General features: G+C 42.4%; 3 protein-coding genes across 6 annotated transcripts in view; 1 reads left to right on the top strand and 2 right to left on the bottom strand.

Annotated features, from left to right (window-relative positions):
* Window positions 1-326: 326 nt before the first annotated feature.
* On the bottom strand, window positions 327-9552 carry ehhadh (enoyl-CoA, hydratase/3-hydroxyacyl CoA dehydrogenase). 3 transcript variants are annotated; one of them, XM_086220009.1, is made up of 8 exons: window positions 9474-9552; window positions 9332-9378; window positions 8603-8706; window positions 7827-7996; window positions 7479-7590; window positions 6826-6930; window positions 3064-3405; window positions 327-2669 (listed from the first exon to the last, which is right to left on the bottom strand). In XM_086220009.1, the coding sequence occupies exons 1-8, from the start codon at window positions 9519-9521 to the stop codon at window positions 1417-1419; spliced, it is 2181 nt and encodes a 726-aa protein (XP_086076135.1). In that variant the 5' UTR covers window positions 9522-9552; the 3' UTR covers window positions 327-1416. The 3 variants fall into 3 exon arrangements, with proteins under 3 accessions (XP_086076135.1, XP_086076137.1, XP_086076136.1); XM_086220011.1 differs by having other exon boundaries at window positions 8603-8701; window positions 9332-9547; XM_086220010.1 differs by having other exon boundaries at window positions 9332-9547.
* A 170-nt stretch (window positions 9553-9722) lies between these two features.
* Window positions 9723-15594, top strand: tmem41aa (transmembrane protein 41aa). Its single transcript, XM_086220012.1, has 5 exons — window positions 9723-10043; window positions 11830-11980; window positions 12149-12310; window positions 13458-13596; window positions 14562-15594. Exons 1-5 carry the CDS (start codon window positions 9877-9879, stop codon window positions 14780-14782), a joined length of 840 nt encoding a protein of 279 aa, XP_086076138.1. The 5' UTR covers window positions 9723-9876; the 3' UTR covers window positions 14783-15594.
* Window positions 15595-19423: 3829 nt separating this feature from the next.
* igf2bp2a (insulin-like growth factor 2 mRNA binding protein 2a) overlaps window positions 19424-21431 on the bottom strand; it is a 57481-nt gene continuing 55473 nt past the window's right edge. For both annotated transcript variants that reach the window (XM_086221184.1, XM_086221183.1), the window contains one exon: window positions 19424-20799. In XM_086221184.1, coding sequence (XP_086077310.1) covers window positions 20701-20799 — 99 coding nt within the window. In that variant the 3' untranslated portion in view covers window positions 19424-20700. The remainder of the gene's footprint in view (window positions 20800-21431) is intronic.

Here is a 21431-nt window from a genome sequence, read left to right on the forward strand (position 1 = left end):
TGCTCGGCGCAGGGGCTTCAGCCGCTAGGGGGCAACCCCAACATCTGTTCAGCTGTGGGCGTGAGATTTAGATGGGGATGAGCCATTGGTTTATACAAAAGGAGTTTAGAGCTGTGTGTCTCCCTCAGCTCGCTGTCACCTCTGCAGCTGATTCAGCAGAACAGCTGAAACTCGAGACTCGATATGAAGAGCAGACTTCCCTTTTACGCCTCCGGAGGCGAATGTTTCTCTGCTTAAATATCCTGAGGGTTGGAATAACAAAGCAAACGAAAACGCTAGTGAAGGTAGATAACGTGCTGATCTTTATTGAGACAATTACACCCCCCCCCCCCCAAATCTTGATGAGGTATATAAATGAGATTATACATGATTTTAAAATAGGTAACACATTTTTAAAACCATTGGAATCAGAATGTGTGAAATGGTTACAAATATTAAATTGTTATTCAATTTAACCTGCAGGTTGTTTACCTGGGTCTTAGCATAGATCAGGGTTGCTACATTTTCCCATCAGCGGGTGTCAGCTCATTTTATTGCAATCAACGGGCGGAATCAACCACAGAATCACAATAGCTGTTCCTGACCGCACGGCCGCCTCTTTGTGCTGCCCTCACTTACACATCAGATCAGTGAGCACAATCACCGTCCACTCAAGCTGGTCTGGAGGTTTATTGTCACATTATCTTTGTAATGTTATCATTGGGTTTAGATGCCTACCACCTCACAAAAGGAGCCACGATTCAAAGACATTCCATTTGTAATAATATGAAACAGAAAAGTAGAAAATCATCACAGTTTTTTGTATAATCAGGCCATTGTTTCAGCTCTACCTGCACTAAAAGCCAGTCTTTGTTATGTTTAAATCCTCTGTTATTTTTTGGTTATTTTTCATTTATTTTGGTCTTACAAATGTACTAGCAAGATTAGTGACATCGTATTTAGTTTAAAGCCGGTTGTTATGGAAACTTGAAGTCTCCAGGGCAAAAACCCTGAGCATGATTTTTTTTTTTTTTTTTTGAGTGAAATAAGAAGCAGTTACACACATTTGAAAATGACAGTTTCCGGATGTTTCAGTGAGGGAGAAGGAGCAGATATCCTCTTAGGATGATCTGACCAGGTGACAGAACCTTTATTCAGCTCACTGGAGTACTTAGATGAGGTTTGGAGCAGTTTGTGTAACACTGGACTATTGTTTGTAGTATTCTGTTGACCCCATTTACAAACATTAAGAACTAACATGGGATTGATTTTTCAGCTGTAGTGTTTATAATGAGAATATAGCAGCCTCCTATAAATCACCAAAGATAAAATCGCACATGATATACTGTGTATTAATTAGGTTTAGTGCATTGTTGGTGCACTCAATTCCTTCATTCAGAGGATGTGAGAATGATATGATATTAAAGTATTGTCGATTTAAAGCTGACTGTGGACTTTTTTGATGACTTCCCTCCACCGGGGGATGGGTGGGCTTCCGCTAGCCACCAGCCTTCTGAGCAGGCTGCAGGGTTGCAGGTAAGGCACATCGGGGTGCGCCTGGTGGTAGTGCTCCAGCCTTTCAAGGACCTTTGCTAGCCCCACCATGCTAGCGTAGAACATGGGCCCTCCACGGTGCCTGGGCCAGCCGTAGCCAAACACATAGATGACATCGATATCTTCAGGTCTCGCAGCGATTCCTTCCTCCAGGATTCGGAAGCCCTCATTGATCAGGGAATAGATGCAGCGCTCCAGCACCTCCTGGTGGTCTATAGGCCGTGCCACCAGGCCATACCGGGCTCGGTATTCCTCCAGAAAGGTGTGTAACCAAGGGTCAGGGATGGCTGCTCGACCGCCGGGTTTGTCATATTGGTACCATCCTCGGCCAGTTTTCTGACCAAACCGACCCTGCTCACAGAGCAGGTCTCCCAGGGGACTGTATCTGCGGCCTTGACGAACTCTAGCAGGTTGTCCCAACGCCCCACCAGTCTGTGCCAGACCATCTCCCTTCCTAACTCTCCAGCCCACGTCAAGGCCAGAGAGGTCAGACATTCTGAACACACCCATGGCAAAACCAAACTCCTCCAGAGCACGATCAACCAACTCAGGTGTGGCTCCCTCCTCCAACAGGAAAAACGCTTGGTCCAAGTAGGGTTTCAGCATGCGGTTTCCTACAAAGCCTCGACAGTTACCAACGGCAACGCTGACTTTGCCCATTTTCTTTCCAAGATCCATGGCAGTAGCCACAGCCTCAGGAGAGGAGCGCGGCCCATAAACAACCTCAAGCAGCTTCATAACGTGGGCCGGGGCAAAGAAATGCATCCCGACCACCAGCCCTGGACGGCTGGTTTGAGAGGCCAGGTGGTCGATGTCTAGTCCAGATGTGTTGGTGCAAAGGAAGGTGCTTGGTTTACAAACTGCAGACAATTGCTGGAAGACCTTTTCTTTCAAGGACATGTCCTCAAACACAGCCTCGATGACCAGGTCAACATCTGCTACAGCCTGGAGATTCAGGCTGTAAGAAACTAGGTGGAGTACAGGATCCACCCCCCGTCTTTTGGCCCCCCGCTCCAACATGGCTGAAATTACCTGTTTTGCCTCCATCAGTTGCTTCTCCTGCATCTCCACCGCCACCACAGACAACCCCATCTGAGCAAGGGAAACTGTTATGCCTCTGCCCATTGTGCCAAGACCTTGAAAAACACAAACATACACTTAATCAAAGTAAGAAAAAAATTGCTTCAGTCTGGCATAAATGAAAATCACTTCATTTACCACCAACACAAATTTGCTGTCAAATCACAGAAAATTCTCTTGTACAATATTATGCACAACACTAGACTGCAAATAGTTGTTGCATAAGGTTTCTTCAAAGCTTGCAATTTTAATGCACAATCTGCTGAGCTTCACATATCCAGACTGTCATAGATCCACTTCACCCTGCAGGGAGGAGAGTTCATCCACTTATATCTGGCTTATCCGTAAATGAGGGCTTTGTTACCATAGGCAACATGACTTTCACACTGATAGCTCGAGTCAATATTCTTGTGTTCATTAAAACAAACAAATGGTAGATGAAGCTCTTACCGATGACGGCGGCTTTATGGATAGGACTGGGCTTGCTTGTGTCCCAGCGGGCTCCATCAGGCATACTCCACCTACCAACGACTCTCTGTGCAAAAAAACAGTACTGCAGAGCACGGGCCTGGCCGGAGGTGAACAGAGTGGCCATCAGTTCTTTCTCCCGCTCCATGCCCTGAGTGTAGGGCAGAGTGGCAGCTGCCTGCAATGCCTGGACACAAGCAATTGGTGCTATGGCTCCGCGGGAACTCTTGCGTACCTTCTGCATCATACTCTCAAACAGAGCACCCAAATCAGAGGGGTGTGGACATGGTTGGGTGCTCACACGGCGGGAATCCAGTGACTGACCTGCAACAGAAACATGAAAAAAAGGGAATCCACAGGTTTAGTGGTCATGCAACCTGTACCTATAGTGCCTCATATTTTCATATAAATTAAGAGTCTCACATGTCCAAGCCCTTTTCAAAAGAGTTCATAAAATTCTGATTAGACTCAATGTGGGGAGACATTCCTACTCTGCTGGGAGGATACATACCCCAGACCTCCTTACAGATAGCCCTCTGCTAACTTGAGTGTGGATAAATAGTTTTATTGTGGAGCTCCTCTAGACTTTCTAAATCTTTTCAGACCGAGTGGATAGAATTCTGATGGTGAAACGAATTGGTGGAATGTTGCTCAATTAATCCCCCATCCTACAGTAGCAAGAGCAAAGATGGGCTCTGCATGTTATCTACAGCTGTTTGTAATAACTGTCACTGCCAGAAGATGGAGACACTTTAGCCTTGAAGTAAAAAATATATACCTTGGACTGACAATCTTTTTTTTTCCCCTCTTAAAAACTAAAGAAGGCTTCCAACTGTCCTCAGTTTGTCAGTTGCCGTTCAGTCGAGGTATAATTGGTTTTCAGGAACCCGCATCCACTCATTCACTGGTTACTCCCTTAGCTTCTACCACTGGAGTGATTTGACAGGCCATTTCCAAGGTAATTGGAGGGACTCTGCCAGTTCACCTTGAATAACACTGATCTTTTGGTCCTGGGCAAAATAGTTGCTCAAATCCTGACTCTGAGAGTGCATAGGGGGGGAAATTGAATTTCTGTGATTCTCGGGCCTGTGGGCAATCGTACAATACCGAAGAACATTTCCAGATGAAACTACGTGAGAAGATTTAATATTTGAGCCTAAATCCTCTGCAACACAGGACTTCGTATCTGCAGTAAATCAAGCTTGGAGGTAAATGACAGTGGAGATGGTCACTGAAAAAAAATCTCGTTAAAAAATCATCTTAATTCACATTCTTGTCTCCTCTGGCGTGATTACATGAGACAGTAGTCAAAATCCTTCACAGCTACTCTGAATTACATTCAGTTGTGGGCCTGAGCCAGAAACTGGGTCACCATGGCAAAGATTAAAGGCACAGCAGCCGAATCCGATCCACAGTCTCCACTTAGCCCAATAACAAACAAGTGTGTCTAATAGAATTAAATCAGTATCAATACAACAAGCGTGAAGAATAAATGACTCAGATCATCTAAGGTCAACTCCAGTTATATAAATATACACATACATGTTCACATTGAGGCGTCCTGAGCCGCAGTGCAATATGATTACAAGATACTTTAGGATGGCATTATATTCAGCGATTAATCTGTAAATGGTTGAGCCGTTTCGATGGATTTGTCCTCCAGCTAGACGGAAGCCTGGTCGTCCTGACAGATGTAACGGGCAGATGTTGCAACTACAGTGGTAAAAGAGTTAATCTCATCACCAGCAAGAGACTTCAATCTGTGCATGTGTGGGAGCGTGCAAGAGACACGTGCATCAATTTAAATGTACAAATAGTTGCTTTTTTTTTGGACAAACTGATTTCTGTGCTGGTTGACTCACCAGCCGTTTATCTCAATGAGGTATGTAAATGGAGCCCACACTTCCTGCCCCCATTTAATAACCCTGTCAATCGGCTCATGACTGGAGTATCCATCGAAATCTCTGCATATTTCACTTCCATCTACTCAAATCTCCATCTTGCATGCTGTGGGCTTCTCTGTCTGACTCACTCTTAAGCCTCAGATTTACTAACAACGCTTACGGTCTCACCCACTCCAAGTCCTCTTGGCAGGCTTCTTGTGTGTGGAAAAGAAATTGTAAAATCATAAGCCTGCAATCATCTTTTGATTGTATAATGTTGCACACAAACAAAAATCCTAGAGACGCACAGTTGTTTCAGTTGGCCGGTGTGGTGAGATGGCAGAAGGTACATTACAGTTTCAAACCAAATTAAGAGCTTTGGTCAATGCCAAGAAATTTGGCAACGAAAGATAATAACTTCAAAAACAAGTGTCCCGCTGTATAGTAGAGAAACCCTCATGTTCAATTCTGGTGTTACTCCAACATTCGTCCTCCTCACGAACAATGTACAACTTACCCTGGGAGTACCAGGGTGGCTGGTGTGTGTATTGATACTCAATTCAAGTTAAAATACTCTTAACACTTAAGGGAACCTTTTATTTTGGGAAATCCACACAATGGATGAGAAAATAGATTACGTTTTATATTAGTGCAGTAAATATCAAGCCTCAGCCAGAGGACAGCATAGCGTACGGGCAGCTAGCCTGACTCTGTGTGCCCTGAAAAGAAAATATCCAGTCCATTTTTAGTGATTGAAACCAATGAAAGATAACTTGGTAATCAGTGGGATTTTAAGCTGAGAATTGATTTTTTGGGGGAAATCTGAGGGCCAGGCAATGCTAACAATTTGCCCAAGTTTATAGTATTAATGTTGAACTAAGAGAAGAGGATGCTAGCAAAGGATGGGAACTAAAATCTTTAAAGAATCTCTGAGAATCCTCATTGTTTGCCTCTGAGCTCATCAGTTCCTTTTATCAGTGCCAGTAGGTCCTTTCGGGACAATGATGTGATGCGTCTATGTCGTGAAAAGGGAATAGAAAAGGAGCAAAGTAATTCATTTGATCACGTTCAGACGTTATAGGCAGACATTGCCACCCTTTATCCACAGGGGTTCAGACTCAGGAACGTTATTATGGTTGAAAATCTGTGCAGATCCTCTCTTTCCTTTACGATGAAAATTGATCAAGAAAAATCAAAATGGTATAAATAAATAAAATCTTATCATTTGCTATCCCTACTGCTGGATGTAGCTTGCTCCAGACAGCAGGAAGGGGTTGTCCTTTGACTTTTTTCAAGAAAGAGTGCCAAAATTACATAAATGTGATTTAAGTGCACAAATGAACGTAAGAAACATTTTATTTTTCATTCATGAGGGTTAGGGTTAGGCATGGCATTGTCTCTCAGTACCTTCACTATGCAGCAAATCTCCACTGGTTAGAAAGAAATCCTCCAAACTGCAGGGACACAGCACACTTAGCCAATCCATTTAAAGGCTAAATGAGTCAGTTTCAAAAAAGCCAGGGCAAACTAAATGACTGGTGAGGGCCCATTTTTAATATTCCAAGAATGTTTGTCCCTTTTCGCCCTTCTGAATAATACAGCAAAAGCAGTGAAGACATCAGAGCACATCTGACAGAACGATAAAACATTTATGGCTTCAGTTGTGGAAGAACTGGCTGACGCATTCTGTCCTTGACTTCTATGACCTACATGTCCACAGTTCATTCTCAATGTGGGATCTGCCCAAAATAACTGCTTTAGAGAGGGGGATTTCTCACCTTTCACTGACTTAATTTTTAAAATAGTGAGGAGTGAGATGATTTCCTTCCACTGGGACACAAAAACTCTCTTCTTGCCTTACCAGCAACTCTAAGTGCAAGCTCCACTGCTGCGTCCACAGTGTTTCGATCAACGACTTGATCCACAATTCCAAGTTTCAGCGCCTCAGCAGCAGTGACATGGCGGCCTGCAGAATAGAAGAAAGCCATGACATTCCATACGAGTGAGATTTTAAATCATCTGCTGAGAAAGAAGTGGCATCTAGGAGGCTTGGTGGTTCAGACAAATTCTATGCAGCAATTATATACCCTGTTTGATTCCGTCCTTCATCAAATTATTCTTTATCAAACACCACAGACAATGTTTTAGAAAAGAATCTGCATAGATGTATGAAAGATTCTTTAAGTGACAAGAAACAATGATGAATTGTTTCAGCGGTAGTTGCCATTGCAAAACTAAACACACGCTGACCCCTGCTGGTCAGCTGATTAAACTAAAAGTCTTGATATGAGCAGCTGTGCAGTTGTGAAGGTTTACATACTAAAACAGTTGACAGGACAAATTAAATGATTTATTTTCAGAAAAATAAAAAGCAACAACACTCTATATGAATAAACTTAAATGCCCAAAGATTACCTCACATGTATTGATGATATGCTGTGATCTGTTTGGCACATTTAGTATTTTCAAAAGTTTTATCCTCTTTGTAGCAATCAGGCAATCTGTCTTTGGTACCTGTGGTGATGAGATCCAAGGCAGCCTGGATCCCAGTGAGCCTTGGCAAACGTTGGGTCCCTCCTGCACCTGGTAGCAGACCCAGAGTCACCTCTGGGAGCCCCAGTCTGGCCTGAAGAGGGCGAAGTGTGTTGAATAGTTTGCATGACTTTCACAGATACAGCATTCATGAGTTTGAGAAATCAGATTACATCAAATATGTGTGGCAGTCCGGTTATAAACAAAGTTGCCTTTCTTTTACTGGTAAACTAGTCAGTATAGTTTAGGTAGACAAAGCAATGGTCACACAACATCACTTATGCAACTAGTGACTTTAGACATTTGACCAACAAAGAAACTCTAACTAACTTTGCAGTGAGCGATTCGATAGTGACATCCAAGCGCCAGCTCCAGGCCTCCACCTAAAGCGCTCCCCTCAATGGCCGCTACCACTGGCTTGTCTGCAGCTTCTATGGCGTGGATCATGGGTACCAGCGGAGGTCCAGTCATGGCAGTCCCAAACTCCTTGATGTCGGCTCCTGTTACACAAACTCAAATTGATGATCTGGTTGAGGAAATAGAAATGAATATGTTCATCTCTATAGTAAGACTCCCCTTTTACTCTTTCTACTGGGGCTGCACAATTCTGAAAAAATAACTTATTGTAATCATTTTAAGTGATATTACAATTGCACTATGATATGTGATAGCAGAGAGAATGGTCATGTTTTACATCATTATTCTCATTTATATTGAAAACCTGAATAAAATGATAATGGCTTGACTTTTCTGCAGATATGCAGGCAGGTCCCCTCTGCAGCGACACAATATTGAATTAAAAATGTAATTATGACCAAGAATCCACCTTTAGCAAACTGTCTTCTTGTGATTTGAAAACTGCTGTTACCCAAATAGCAATTCTTAAAAAAAAAACATCCAGTAAAGCTTGTATACATATTCCTTCATTCTCGTCAAATGCTACACAAATGCATTTGTAATTCAATAAAATATTCAATTACTGTGAAACAATGCTGTATTATCCTACTTTTCTTCTTTGACTGAAATGTCTTAAGATTTCTTGCAGCATTAACTGTATCCCCAAAATCTATAGAACATAAATTCATAGTTAAAATAAATGTCCATACCCCCACAGAATATTCCATTCTGTCCACAGATGACAACAGACTTCACCTCTGGGTCACCAAGAGCTTTTCCCACTGCGTCAAATATGCCCTGTCTCACTGCTGCACTGTTTAACAGAAACACAGGTTATTGTTTAATGTCTGAAGAGTGGACTTTGTGTATGTGCGTGCGTGTGTGTGTGTGGGGGGGGGGGGGGGGGCAACTTTGTGAGGTAAATGTGTATTGTGAATGCACCACTGTCAATTAAAATTCTTCAGAACAAGTTATGAAGGGAAAAAACCCTGAGGTTTCAGTTAACTAATATGTAAACAAGATAATATCTGAGGAGCCCTGAGGTGAACCTGGTCTCGGCACCCTCTCCTAACACCACCCTCAGGCTAAAAAGTCTGTGAAATTGTTCTTGTAAATTCAAGAGCTCCATAATTTTCAATTAAATATTTTGTTCTGGCGTTATCCAAACTTCATATTCACTTCATGAACACAACATTCTCTCATATACTTTTATAGAGCCTTAATTATTTCAAACTCCTTCAAACTATTGCAGAACACAATATTTCAAAAGTATCGTCATTCCAATACTTCAAAATGAGGCTTGGATAAATGACTAAAAAAGTTGAAAATGTCGTGAAATGTTCATGTTAAGTTTTCAAGCCCTTAATGAAGGACACAATTTTAACCACGAAAGAACAAAACTTCTCAAGGTTAATATGTAGTCTACGTTTTTAGCTCACCCGAGTGCGTTGACCGGAGGATTTTGGAGAGAAATCAAGCCTACAGACTTAGAAACACGACAATAATGAGCCATATTGTCAATCACTTACGACATAAGCCACTAAACTTCTAGTATCTGCAGTTTGAACTTTGTTACTTCACTGTTTTTTTACTGCCAGCACCACATTTCAACCGCCGCGGCCGCGTCATGTTGTTACAGCCTCACTCAGTCTTCTTCGTCGTCTTCGAATCTGTTCAACTCATACCCACTAGAAGCATTAGCGCCCTCTGCCGGCGCACGGAAATGGGAAAAATACATGTCGAGGTAAATCATTGTCACATTGTTATTCATTTGTAATTAATTGTTCATGGCATGGTATTGTGTTAAGATCAAAATGTCCACCACCGTCAGCAAAAGTAGAAGGAAATATTACAAACATGTCGAGTGTATCGAAAGGGGACGTGACGTCACTCTCGCGTTGCCCCCTTGTCTATGTCTCCCAGCTGAGACGTCTAAGAAGGGAACCATTCATTTGCGTGGCTGGCTAACAACACAGTGTGGACTATGCGATCACTTGTAGGACTAATCGTTGTCGTTGTCGCAGCCAGCTTGTACCTGTATTCGCTGTCCCTCTACCTGCCTCCGGGACCACCACGACCGTCTCAGCCAGCTGCTGACACCGAACATGCTGAAGCCAAAGAGCCCAGTGAGACCCCGGAAGAGCCCAGCAGGTGAATGGTCGTAGCATGTTAGCACAGACTACCTAGACTACAGTAGCCTATACTTCAGATATAAAGGCCATGGATATAAAGTGCAATTCGTTCTGCTGTAACGACTGGCGTGCTCATGCTAGCATGTAGTAGCAACTGAGTTATTGTCAGTTTTCTGGATATATCAGGCTATCTTGTTTGGAATCCTCCATTACAAGAACTCCGGGAATGCTGTTACATTTCTTATTTTATTTATGGTTTAACACCTGACTTTGGTTAGTAATTAATGGAACAGAAAAGGTTATTAATGCATTTAACAATGAAAACTGTAACAAATAGAACTGTCACTGTGAGATCTGGTGATGGTCTTTCCAGGGTCAGCACACATCTGATTTGCATGAGTCAAAGACCAAAAATGAAAAAAACAATCTTTTTTTTCAGATTTGCACAAACAAAAATAGATTTTCAGTTTTGGACGTGGCCTATACTTATTGTTCACTGACAGTTGTAGACTGTAAGAGAGCTCTGCCTCCTGCACTCACCACCCATCCGTCCGAGCAGTTGGTCATCGCTCAACAACGAGAGGGACAGAGAGACATTTGTGTTCTCCCTCCGTCACTGCATGGTCACAGCGCAGGTAGTCATGTGATGTTGGGTTTCCGCTGGCTTCCTGGACAGAATGACCAATGACTGGACCGATACGATGCCTGAGGACATCAGATGTGCATGATGCTGGTGCCGGCTGGTGCATCCATGCACACGAGTGGGACACAGACACTTTTGGTCGAGCTTGACCACCCTCAAGGAACATGGCCCACACCAGCTGCTCCTCCTCTGTTCAGAGGCTCCTCTTTTGGCCCAGTCCTGTGAATAATGGCGGACCTGCTAGAAGAGTTTGGATGATTTTTTTAGGAGCAGCTGGGCCCTCATGTCCTTCCCATCTGCTTCAACGGTAACCATGGATTGATGCCAGGACCCCTGCAGCCTCATTACTCTGGTGGGGGGCGGGGGGTGCTTGTTCATTAGGTTGTGTGACTGTTCATCTGTCATGGTGGACTCGGGGCCTCTCTGTCTTTAAAAGGGCTCATTTCTTGGATGTGCGAGACTGTCTGGCATACCTTAAGAGCATGACGGTTGGCTCAGTGTCCTGGTCAGCTGGTTGGACTTGAGTGTGGTGGGAGACCCTCACCACATGGCCCTCTACCACTGGTCTGCTTCTTGGGTTTGTGCCGTCAGACTGACCTGTTTTGGGTGCAAAGAGATTTCTTAGGTGCTGAGGTGGACCCCCACCCTCACATGGACCAATCACAAATCCACCTTTACTCATAGAACTGGAGTTACATCCATGGTGACGACCATTATTATATATCGTATTGTTCTTAATATAAGACAGAGGGGCTTTTTGGAAATACATGTGAAAAAAAATGGGGCTGTCTTGTAACCAGGGTGGTCTTTTATTCTGAAAAATACGGTATTGCAAACAGAGCCTCTTTGAGTTTTGAACTTTAAATCTGTCAACCAATTAATTGGAGAATATCAACTATGTTGTTATAGAAATTGTTTCCTGACCATTTATAAACTGAAATTAATTAAAACCAGTCACAAATAAGCTAGCTTTTTTATTGACTGCAGCTTTGAAATGAAAATTTAAAAAAATTGAAATTACAAATATAATTGTGCTTGAATTAATTTTGCTATTGTCTTCTTGTTTTTCGTGTATTTGACAGCAGATTGTTGGTTATTGAAAAGCCGCCGCCCCCTCGCTGTCATGGCAACAGTCCTAACCTGAGTGTTGTGGTGGTGGCAGGTTGAAGTTCCCGTCAGACCTGGAGGAGCTGAGGGAGCTGGCCGAGCTGTTGCAGTTTTACAAGACCGAGCACACCGGATACGTGCTGCTACTCTTCTGCAGCGCCTACCTCTACAAGCAGTCCTTCGCCATCCCTGGATCCTCCTTCCTGGTACGGTGGCAAACTAGAAGACGCTTAGTATGCGTTAATAATCAGCTTAATCTAACGTTTAAACACGCTGCACGCACGCCACACTGGCTGCTGCTGCTGATGATGATGATGACGACGACGACGACCAGATATTTTCATGTCTTGTAACACAGACTTCTCCTTGCTCAGAACATTTTAGCGGGAGCCATATTTGGACTCTATGAAGGACTGCTGCTGGCGTGTGTCCTCACCACTGTCGGCTCCACCATGTGCTACCTGCTGTCTCTGGCCTTTGGAAAACGCTACATTGTAAACCTCTTTCCTGATAAAGTGTCCAAGCTACAGAGGAAGGTACCCTGGCTTGCAAAAAGAACACACAGAATCAGAATGTAGAGATCTGGTCCATAGATAGAAGACAATCCGAATGAATTTCTTTGATGTTTCTGTGGTTTTGAGCTGAATTCCTTTAAAAATACCAAGTATGAGCCGGGACTCTACCCAGAACCTCCTTGCTGTAGGCGACAGGGCTAACCACTGCACCACCGTGCCGCCCCAAGAGATAAAGTATTGTGATAAATCGCTTTATGTTTTCATGAAAGGAAATTATTGAATGTGTAAAAATGCCAAGCAGCTGGCAACTAAATCCGCAGATTTGCAACGTAATGTGTAAATTTCATTTAATTCAACTCCTCTGCAGTGTCAGCTTATCATGAAGTTCCTTTTTATTTCCATGAGGAAAATTCACTGTAATCCCACACGTTCAAGCTGATGTCACCTTTTCCATCTGGGATGAGTTTGCAGTTGGATTACATCTGACAATTCTGTTTTAATCTGCTGACTAGTTTCATTAGAAATCATTGAGTCTACAAAATAAACTATATATGAATATAAATACATAAGAAAGCGATGTATCGATCATCTGTTTTTCAGCTGGCTGATCGATTGGTTATTGCAGCTCCAGTTTGTGACCCTGAACACTCCATCAACGGCACATAAAAACAATCCATTTGTCTTGCGAGCTGCCAGCTGTCACTCATGCTAACTATTGCACATGCAATATTTATGGATGTTTCCTCTTAAAAATTCTGCACAACAATGAGGGCTTAACCTTGTGATGCTTGTTGCAAAATCACTTTGCATTAATAGCGAAGGCGTGACAGGATTTATCTGCCCCGCCAGGACGTGTGAATAATATCTGATGGAGAGAATATGAATATGAATATGAAAAGGCTGCAGCGCTATTTGCTGCTGTGAGTTAAAACTACAGTATGTACTTCAATTACACAGATTAATGAGTATTTTTGATGACTTGAGAACTGCGCTAGGATGCGTGATGATTATTAGTAATAAATATGCAAAGTGAAAACAGGTTCAGCGTTTATGACCCCCGAAACAGCAGCACCAAGGTCAGCGATTACTCTCATTTCATAACTGCATCAGGAAGCAGCCTGACGTCTCATCTAAACGCACCCCCCCCCCCCATCTCTCTCCCTCCCAGGTGGAGGAGAACCAGGACTGTTTGTTCTTCTTCCTCCTCTTCTTGAGATTCTTTCCCATGAGTCCCAACTGGTTTCTGAATATGTCTGCTCCCATCGTAAACATCCCCATCACCTTCTTCTTCTGCTCGGTCTTCATTGGTAAGCAGCACACTTGCGCAAACACATACACACACACACACACACATGCACGGTACGCACACACACTACAAGAGTGAAGTCTTGTGAAAGCCGTCAGTAAACGATGAGGTGACATTCATCCTCGTGAACACTGTGTCCTCCCACACCTCCCTGCTTTCTCCACACGAACGAATGTTAACAGTCTTCATATTTGAAGAAGATAAATCACTCTGGTTCCTCGGTCATGATGGGCTGCGTAGTAATGACTAATTACTTAAGTCATTTGTTTTCCTCTTCTATCTGTTCCACTGCTGTTAGTTTGACTCATCGTGATGTTCCAGTCTGTTTCCAGTCCGCGGTCACTCCACCCTGCTTCGGGGAAAGTATTGGTGCCGGTTTATTTTTGACGGAAGCCGTAATCAAGGGGCAGGAAGTAAGCCAGCAGCAGCAGCAGAGAATTCGCTCGGTTTTCAAAATATAGCGAACTGCGTCGGACTGAATATTACGATGCTACATATCTTTTCTTTGAAGGATGACAACCTGAAAGGAATTTGGAGGTTTAATAACATCACTAATATATAAGGTGCGACCCACTAATTGAGGTGCTCTCTTATTGCCTCAGCAGCAGCAAGTTTATGCTCTTTTTATTTGCTGCTCTTTCACACTTGCGTTACCTCCCACAGCTCTGAGCACCGCTAAAGCAATCACAGCATTGCAAGTACAAAAGATATGACACTTACCATAATTAGATCCTCCGGCTAAATGAGAGAAAACACACCCCAAGACTGGGTTTGTTTATGTTCCCTCAGGGTGAAACTCGTTTTATTTTTATTATTTTGTCACTTTTTTATTTTTTAATCAGAGAGGAATAAAAGGATTAAGATGCCACCCATGAAGCACAACATCCCCGCTTGCATGTCATTCTCCGACTAATTCTCTGCGCTGCTGATAAATTTTGATGTCGTGTGCGCCGTGTGTGCCTGCAGGCCTCCTCCCCTACAACTTCATCTGTGTCCAAACGGGAGTCATGCTCTCAGAGGTGTCGTCTCTGGATGATTTGTTCTCTTGGGAGCGTCTGGTTCAGCTCCTGGCCATCGCCTGCATGGCGTTGCTGCCCGGCGCCCTCATCCGCCGCTACAGCCAGCAGCGCCTCAAACTGGAGGTCCAATCCCAGAACGGACTCCCCGTGAATAAGAAGATCCAGTAGCTGGTTCCGGGGGAGACAGGGTGTTCCGTGACGCCATCAGAGTGATTGTTGCGTTTGGAGGTTGAAAGAGACTGCAGTATTTAGAAGAACGAAACAGTCAAAAGGGAGTTTTAAGGAAATGTTTTTGTGCTGCATCACGTGAGCACATGGAGTACTAAGATCTCTGGATACAGATGTATGAATGTACAGCAGGGAAGGGCTCTAAGGGAACTTCATGTGTGTGACAGTTTATTTTAAGTGCCTTATCAAGCAGTACCAGACTGTTATACACCTCTACCTCCAGTGTGGAATGATGAATGTCAGTGATACGGCTGGACTGCAGCTGTGGAGGCTCCATGATTGATGATTGTTTTGTATTAAGCACTTGTAAGTTCAATATATTTTGTTTTCATTCTAATAATCTGAGTCATTACTTTCCCGTTTTAATGTACAAAAGTATTGTCGTTTGATTCTGACAATCAGATTCTGCCACTTCAGTATGAATCGTAACTGTTTACTGAACTGATGAAAGGATTGGGAGTTTTAAAGAGGGGAGATGAAATATTCAGGAGTGTTTGAGTAAGAAGTTGGAATTCTAATTAGGTTTCATTGTATTTCTTTGTCTCATCTTATCTGCTGGATTCTTCATTGTGGGGGAATGTGCAGTTCAGTGTGAAGCCTTTCGGTCACTCTGCAATCAAGTCTTTTCTGCTTCTTAGTGTGTGTGTGTGTGTGTGTGTGTGTGTGCGCGCGTGCGCGTGTGTGTATAGATGTCTTGTTGTTTTTTAAACGGCCTAAATCATCAACAGTGCATAAATTATTGTTTTCAATTTCTTGGGCGTGTTCCTTCCATTGTGTCAAAATAATTATTGTCGATTTGAAATGAGAACTCTTCACGGGGTCAGCACATTTCTTACAAATACATTTCCATGAGAAGTTTCCGCATGAAAAATAAAGCAGGAAATTAATGTCAAGCTTTAACTGCTTCAACCCAACTGAAAGTAACAACAGGGTATGTGAGGATAAAGTCAATCTATAATACCAGAAGATGGGGTTTTTTTTCCGTCCATTTCAGCTGAGCTACAAAAACTCCAATAGGCAGGTATTTTTGAGGGACTTTTCTTAAATTTGATGGCTTTAGTTTTAACAGTAACATTTGTTGTTAACTTTCAATTTCCACGATGGTATGAATCCTCCCTCCAAGTGTTATTGACGCATTGTGACAGCTTCATTTCCAGGGGGTGAAAACTTAGTAACCTTTGAATTAAATAAAACATCAGGAAACACACACACACACAAAAATCTTTCAAATTTTGTTTATTGCTCAGATCCAGGTTGCTCAGCAATACAGTTCACTCACAACTCAAAACCACAGTATGCCTGTCACCAGAGAGGCATGGATCCACGAGATGTATTTCACACGGATTGAATGTCTGTCCAGCGCACAGTCACCTATTACCTTGAGGTGTTTGGGGACCTTTTGGCCTGTGGGGAAAATTGAAAGGTTGTGACCTACTGAGTAAAAAAAAGAAAAAAAAAGAAAAAAAAAAAAAAGGATTGAGTTCTCAAATGGTGAAATATAGTCAATAAAAGGATCCATGTAAAAACCACCAGTACCGTGTGAAGTGTAGTACATACTGGGTTGGCAGTATAATACAACCGCCTCATGCAATGATTTGTGTCATTTTACGTCAAGACAGAACAAAACGCCACTGTAGTCCTGCGTGCATCTGACCAGACCCTAATAATGGCTCCATAAATATTTCCGTGGCTGTTGAATACCCTCATCGGTTAAATTTTATCTGCTTTATTTTCAGACCTGGATACTCGGTCAACTCTTTTTGCTTGACAAAAAAAAAAAAAAATCTGTATTTGTCATTTTGATTTCCAAATCTGCTCAAAAGTCCTAGCTAGCAAAACTTAAAAACAACAATTTTAACAGCTAGTATTGGTAGTGATCTAATGGGAATGAATATTAAAGCTAAGAATCCCAGCTACGTTTCCAGACTACATTATTAAAACAGTGTAAATGACGAGAAATCCAGATCAACAGAAAACAAAATAATAGCCTAAACTATCCAACCACTGTGTGATATGACTAACAACACTATACAGCCTCAGTGATGGATGTGTGTGTGTGAGTGTGTGTGTGTGTGTGTCTGTGTGTTATTATTGTGGTTCTTCGGGTACTGAATATTAATTACTAGCAACACCCCACAAAACTTAGAAACAGCAATCCTTGGAAGTAAAAGAAAGATCATCGTGACATGTTCCACCTCATGACTTGCTATGCTCGCCGTCGCCACATCCTGAACCAGCTAAGAGATTAAAAACCTGCACTTTGAGGAGCCAAAAACACAAGAGAGGCAGAGGAAGAAGAGTCCTCTTCGATGCAAAACTTCAAAACTGCTCTAGAAACTACTGCTGACAGTCAAACGAGAAAAAAAAAACAACAACTACAATTTCCAGTGCTGCTGTGAAAAATAAAGAAAAAAAGCTGTATTCTCCAAAGACATGCCCTACTGGTAGACCACCACAGGAGTCACGCATGCAAGTAGGAGCACCGTACTGCATTCATGTGGGTGAGGTCCGAGTATTAAATCAGGTCTGGTGAGTTATCATCAGTATAAGGTTCTGTACCGGTTGCGGGGAGGCTCGCTCAAACAGCCTCAGGCATTTTGTGAGTCTAAAGACCTTTGTATTTTATGTTAGCACTGCTAGTTTGTGTTCACTGGGACAAAAAATGATCCAGACGCCTGCCCTCTGAGAGTAAAAATCACCTCTCGGCAGTTTAAGAACTCCGAAGACACCTAACTACATCTTTACTTATTTATCTTTTCGTTTTTGTTGGATATTTTTTTCTTTTTTGCCCTACATCTGTTTTTAGTAACTAAAGTCAGCCTTTGATTCTGAGAGGTAATTCTGAAATGTACAGCACAACAAAACAAAACAGGAAAAAAAAAAAATTCTCAACTGACAGATCGGTGAAAGAAAGCATTTAGAAGGAGGCTCAAAAGGTCTCCCGCCGTCTCTCACATCACAGGTGCAGACTGGTGTTAGAGAGACGATGCATTTAAGTGTGACTCTATTGTACATGTTTACAGATATACAGTTATCTCGTCGTACACAGTGACGTTTCATCGACTAGAGTTGTTCCTACATTCTACACAGAAGACGAGGGTTTCACACCAAGAGTCCTGTCAGTGTATTTTTGCAGCTTTTTTTTTTTTTTTTGTGTGTGTGTGTGTTTTCTTCAAATCAACCCCAGAGTATGCTGTTATCAAAGAGAGCTGGTAAAATTGGGTTGTTACAAAAAAAAAAAAAAAAAACTTTTTTTTTTCACAGATGAATAAACTTCATGTTTTTTTCTCGGTTTTTTTTGTGTTTTTTTTTTCCCCGTTGTTGTTATAAGTCTCAAATAAACCTGGAGGTACATTTGGGAAAAACAGGAGGTACAGTTGGTTAGTTTCTATCATCGGATTCATGTTTTTGTCTTCCTTTGATGGTGAAATCAGTACACAACATCTTCATTCAGAACCACTTCGGGCAGTACCCCTTAGATCCTGCTCTTTATTCCGTTCGAGCGAGAAAAAAAAAAAAAAAGATTTGGAAATCCTTTGACGTGTATCATTAAGAGGTCGTGTGGCGTCCAGGCGAAGACAGTCCAACATAGTTGACTACGGTTTACAAAGTTTCACTTGTCGGCTGGACCTGAAGAGTTTTTAGAGTGTATCTCTTCTCTTGTTCTTTTTTTTTTTTCATTAAAAAAGAAAATTAAAAACGCTCAAAATGATCAGTTAACAAGGCATACAAAATGTGGAAAAAGGGGAAATGAAAGATTGGACTGAGGTACCCTGAAGCCTGAGGTAGATCACAATACTGACATGCGCACTGTTTACATCCTGACCAAAGTTAACGCCATGGTTCACTTTACTGTTCTCCCATTTTTTCAGGTTTTCTTTATATTAATATTCATAGTCTAGTTTTCAAGAAAATAAACACTTCCCTTCAAAATAATATGGCAGTGTCCCACTGAGGAAAAAAAGAAAAGGACTTTGTTTTCTTTTGTTTCTTATCAATAGCTCTCATCACAAAATAGGAAAAAAATAGATTCATAAATATTACTCTCTTTTTATAATATATATACACACACACACACTCTCTCACACACATACACACACATGCATACACACACACATACACACACGTGGGGGAAGCTGTGCGTATTGGCAATAACCTTGCGTCTGGAAGATGAAGCTGATGAGTGACGGGTGACAAAATAAGGCAACAAGCTTCCATGGTCTCCAAAGTAAAGCACGAGAGGACACCAGGACCTGCGTGTCCAGCGTACTCACGCAGCCAGCTCGCCGAAACAACAACAACAACATCAACAACAACAAAAGAAAAGAGTGAGAATGACAATCTGCGTGTCTGTGTTGCTGGCCTGGCCTGCTGGACAAGGCAGGGGTGATTTTTCTAAAAAGGCTGCATATCGTACATTCACAGCTGTCATGCCGTTTTAGAAAGCTCCCTGACAAGAGAGGGTTAAAGCCAAACGCGGCTGCGGTCACGTTTGCGGTTGTGTGTGCACCACAGGACATACAGTGCCCCCCTCCCCTCAAACCCAACCCACCCCCCCCCACCCCTCCAAGAAAACCCTACTAACCCCATCCCTAATTTTTTCCTCACTGCCACTCCATAAGTGCACCCATCATCACACAGGGACCCTCACATGTGGCCCTCATGACGTCCTCATAAGGCCGAGCGTGTGGCAGTGCACATTCAAATTGACTGGTCGCCTGACAAGCGAAGGTACACAATTATCGTTTTTCATAAAGATATTTTTTTTCCATTACCAGGACAACAAGCATGCCTGTAGACACGATCTACTGTCCAACATGGGAGAGTGATATTCGTTAAAAAAAATCCCTCTGCTGCATTTTAACGAGCACAAGTGGCAGTCAGTTATCAAAAGGCGATATCGGAAAAAAAAAATAGGTGTTTCTTGATGACAAATATTTTTATCCTATTAAAAGTAAACATGATGATCGATGAGAGAGAGTGATGAGAAAGGGATAGCAGGAAAAAAAAAGGAAGAAATAAAAAATATGTAGCATCAGATGTGAATGGGGAGAAACATTTCAAAGGGACGTTATCTTTTGCGTTGGCACACACACAGGCTTGTTACAAAAACACATTCACTAATAATGGGGGGTGGGGTGGTGGGGTGTACTTTTTGATTTCAGTGACCTAAAATAGGAGCAAAAGGGAACTGCTTTATGCGGCAGCCCCATCAATATGTGGAGGTAAAATATCAAAAAACTACTCCAAGTCTTAACTGTTATTGTGATAGAAAAATAACAGCACATACTGTATATCAATATACTTTTCTAACCTGCATTAATACTGCTAAGGAAATTTCAGCTTGCATCTCAAACTCTCCGCTGTGACTCGCTCTTGTTCTAACCCCAAATATGAATCACTAGGTCGCACATAGTGTTAATACGGTAGCTTTGTCTTCCATGTTAGGCCTATGTTAGTCCAACTAAAGAGATAACGTTATGCGGGGTGACACACTAGTTCCCATTTTCAACTGTGAAGACACAAATCCTCTGCCATTTCCACCATTCTTGTAGATTTTTTCTGTGTTTTTTTCTGTGTGGTTTTTTTTGTTGTTGGGTTTTTTTTGTTTTTTGTTTTTTGCAAGTATATCAGTACTCCTGCTCTATCTGCTCTCACAGGGCTGGCAGTGCACACAATGCCCACAGCCTTTGGCTCTCACTTGTTTCCCCCCTTTAGTGAAGTTCTTTGGTTTTGATCCCGGTGCTGCTGGTCTGCCCTGCATGTCCCCCTTGGCCTTGGCCTTTGTCAGGGTAGGTCTCAGTCCGTTTGGGAGGGCTACATTCATTGGCTGGCGCCCGCTGGAGCCACTCTGCTGGTCACTTAGAGTGGTGCGGTGATACGGCGGCGCCTTGATGGTGCTTCTGTTCCTGCTGTTTGACCTGCTGAATGATCTCCCGGATCTTCCTTTGTGCAGTCTGTGGGACACACACGCGGGTGAGACGGTGATTAACACACACAGGACGAACAGGGACGATACTGGACGATGCACTTGAGAATTTGTAAGCAGATGTTTTTAGCCAGCTGTTGTTAGCCTTCAGTCGCTATTAGCTTCAAGCTAAATATACATGACTGGAACTTTCTCCATTCTGGAGTCACTAAGAAGTGATGCAGGAAAAAAGTTCTGTGGTATCAACACGTATCTGTGAGTATTTGAAAGGCAAAATGCACTTTTTAGGAGAAGTGTCATTATATAAAAAAATGACACAAAAATAGCGAGCGCGAAGATCATTTTGATTGCGTCATGGCAACCTCTACTTAAATTTGAACATTCCCCACTGAATCAGATAGGCTGATTAAATCGCTTTTCTGGTGTCTGTGGTTTTTACCAAACACTCAACTCACCAACCTAACCGATGTCTATTTGAACACGAATTGAATGTTAAAGTTCAAATCCACTGTCGCATATTTATACAAACTTAATATACTTAAGCTTTCAATGCAAGCAAGGGGAGAACAAAATACACACTCCCCATCGACGACACTAAACTGTTCTAATGTTTATGTACAAGTGTTCAAATCATTTTCACAATATTTTTCTTTATTTCAA

This window comes from Aulostomus chinensis, chromosome 12, assembly GCF_037954235.1.
Source record: "Aulostomus chinensis isolate RoL2024-O1b breed Wild chromosome 12, RoL_Achi_v1.0, whole genome shotgun sequence".
Lineage (NCBI taxonomy): Eukaryota > Metazoa > Chordata > Actinopteri > Syngnathiformes > Aulostomidae > Aulostomus > Aulostomus chinensis.

Excerpts from the sequence above, each read along its gene's own strand:
- ehhadh (XM_086220009.1), bottom strand. The coding sequence starts at position 9,521 with ATGACGCGGCCGCGGCGGTTGAAATGTGGTGCTGGCAGTAAAAAAACA. Across the intron at positions 7,591-7,826 it reads ATCGAATCGCTCACTGCAAA|GCCAGACTGGGGCTCCCAGA; the intron begins GTTAGTTAGAGT and ends CGCCCTCTTCAG. Across the intron at positions 6,931-7,478 it reads CTTGGATCTCATCACCACAG|GCCGCCATGTCACTGCTGCT; the intron begins GTACCAAAGACA and ends TCTATTCTGCAG.
- tmem41aa (XM_086220012.1), top strand. The coding sequence starts at position 9,877 with ATGCGATCACTTGTAGGACTAATCGTTGTCGTTGTCGCAGCCAGCTTG. Across the intron at positions 10,044-11,829 it reads ACCCCGGAAGAGCCCAGCAG|GTTGAAGTTCCCGTCAGACC; the intron begins GTGAATGGTCGT and ends TGGTGGTGGCAG. Across the intron at positions 12,311-13,457 it reads TGTCCAAGCTACAGAGGAAG|GTGGAGGAGAACCAGGACTG; the intron begins GTACCCTGGCTT and ends TCTCCCTCCCAG.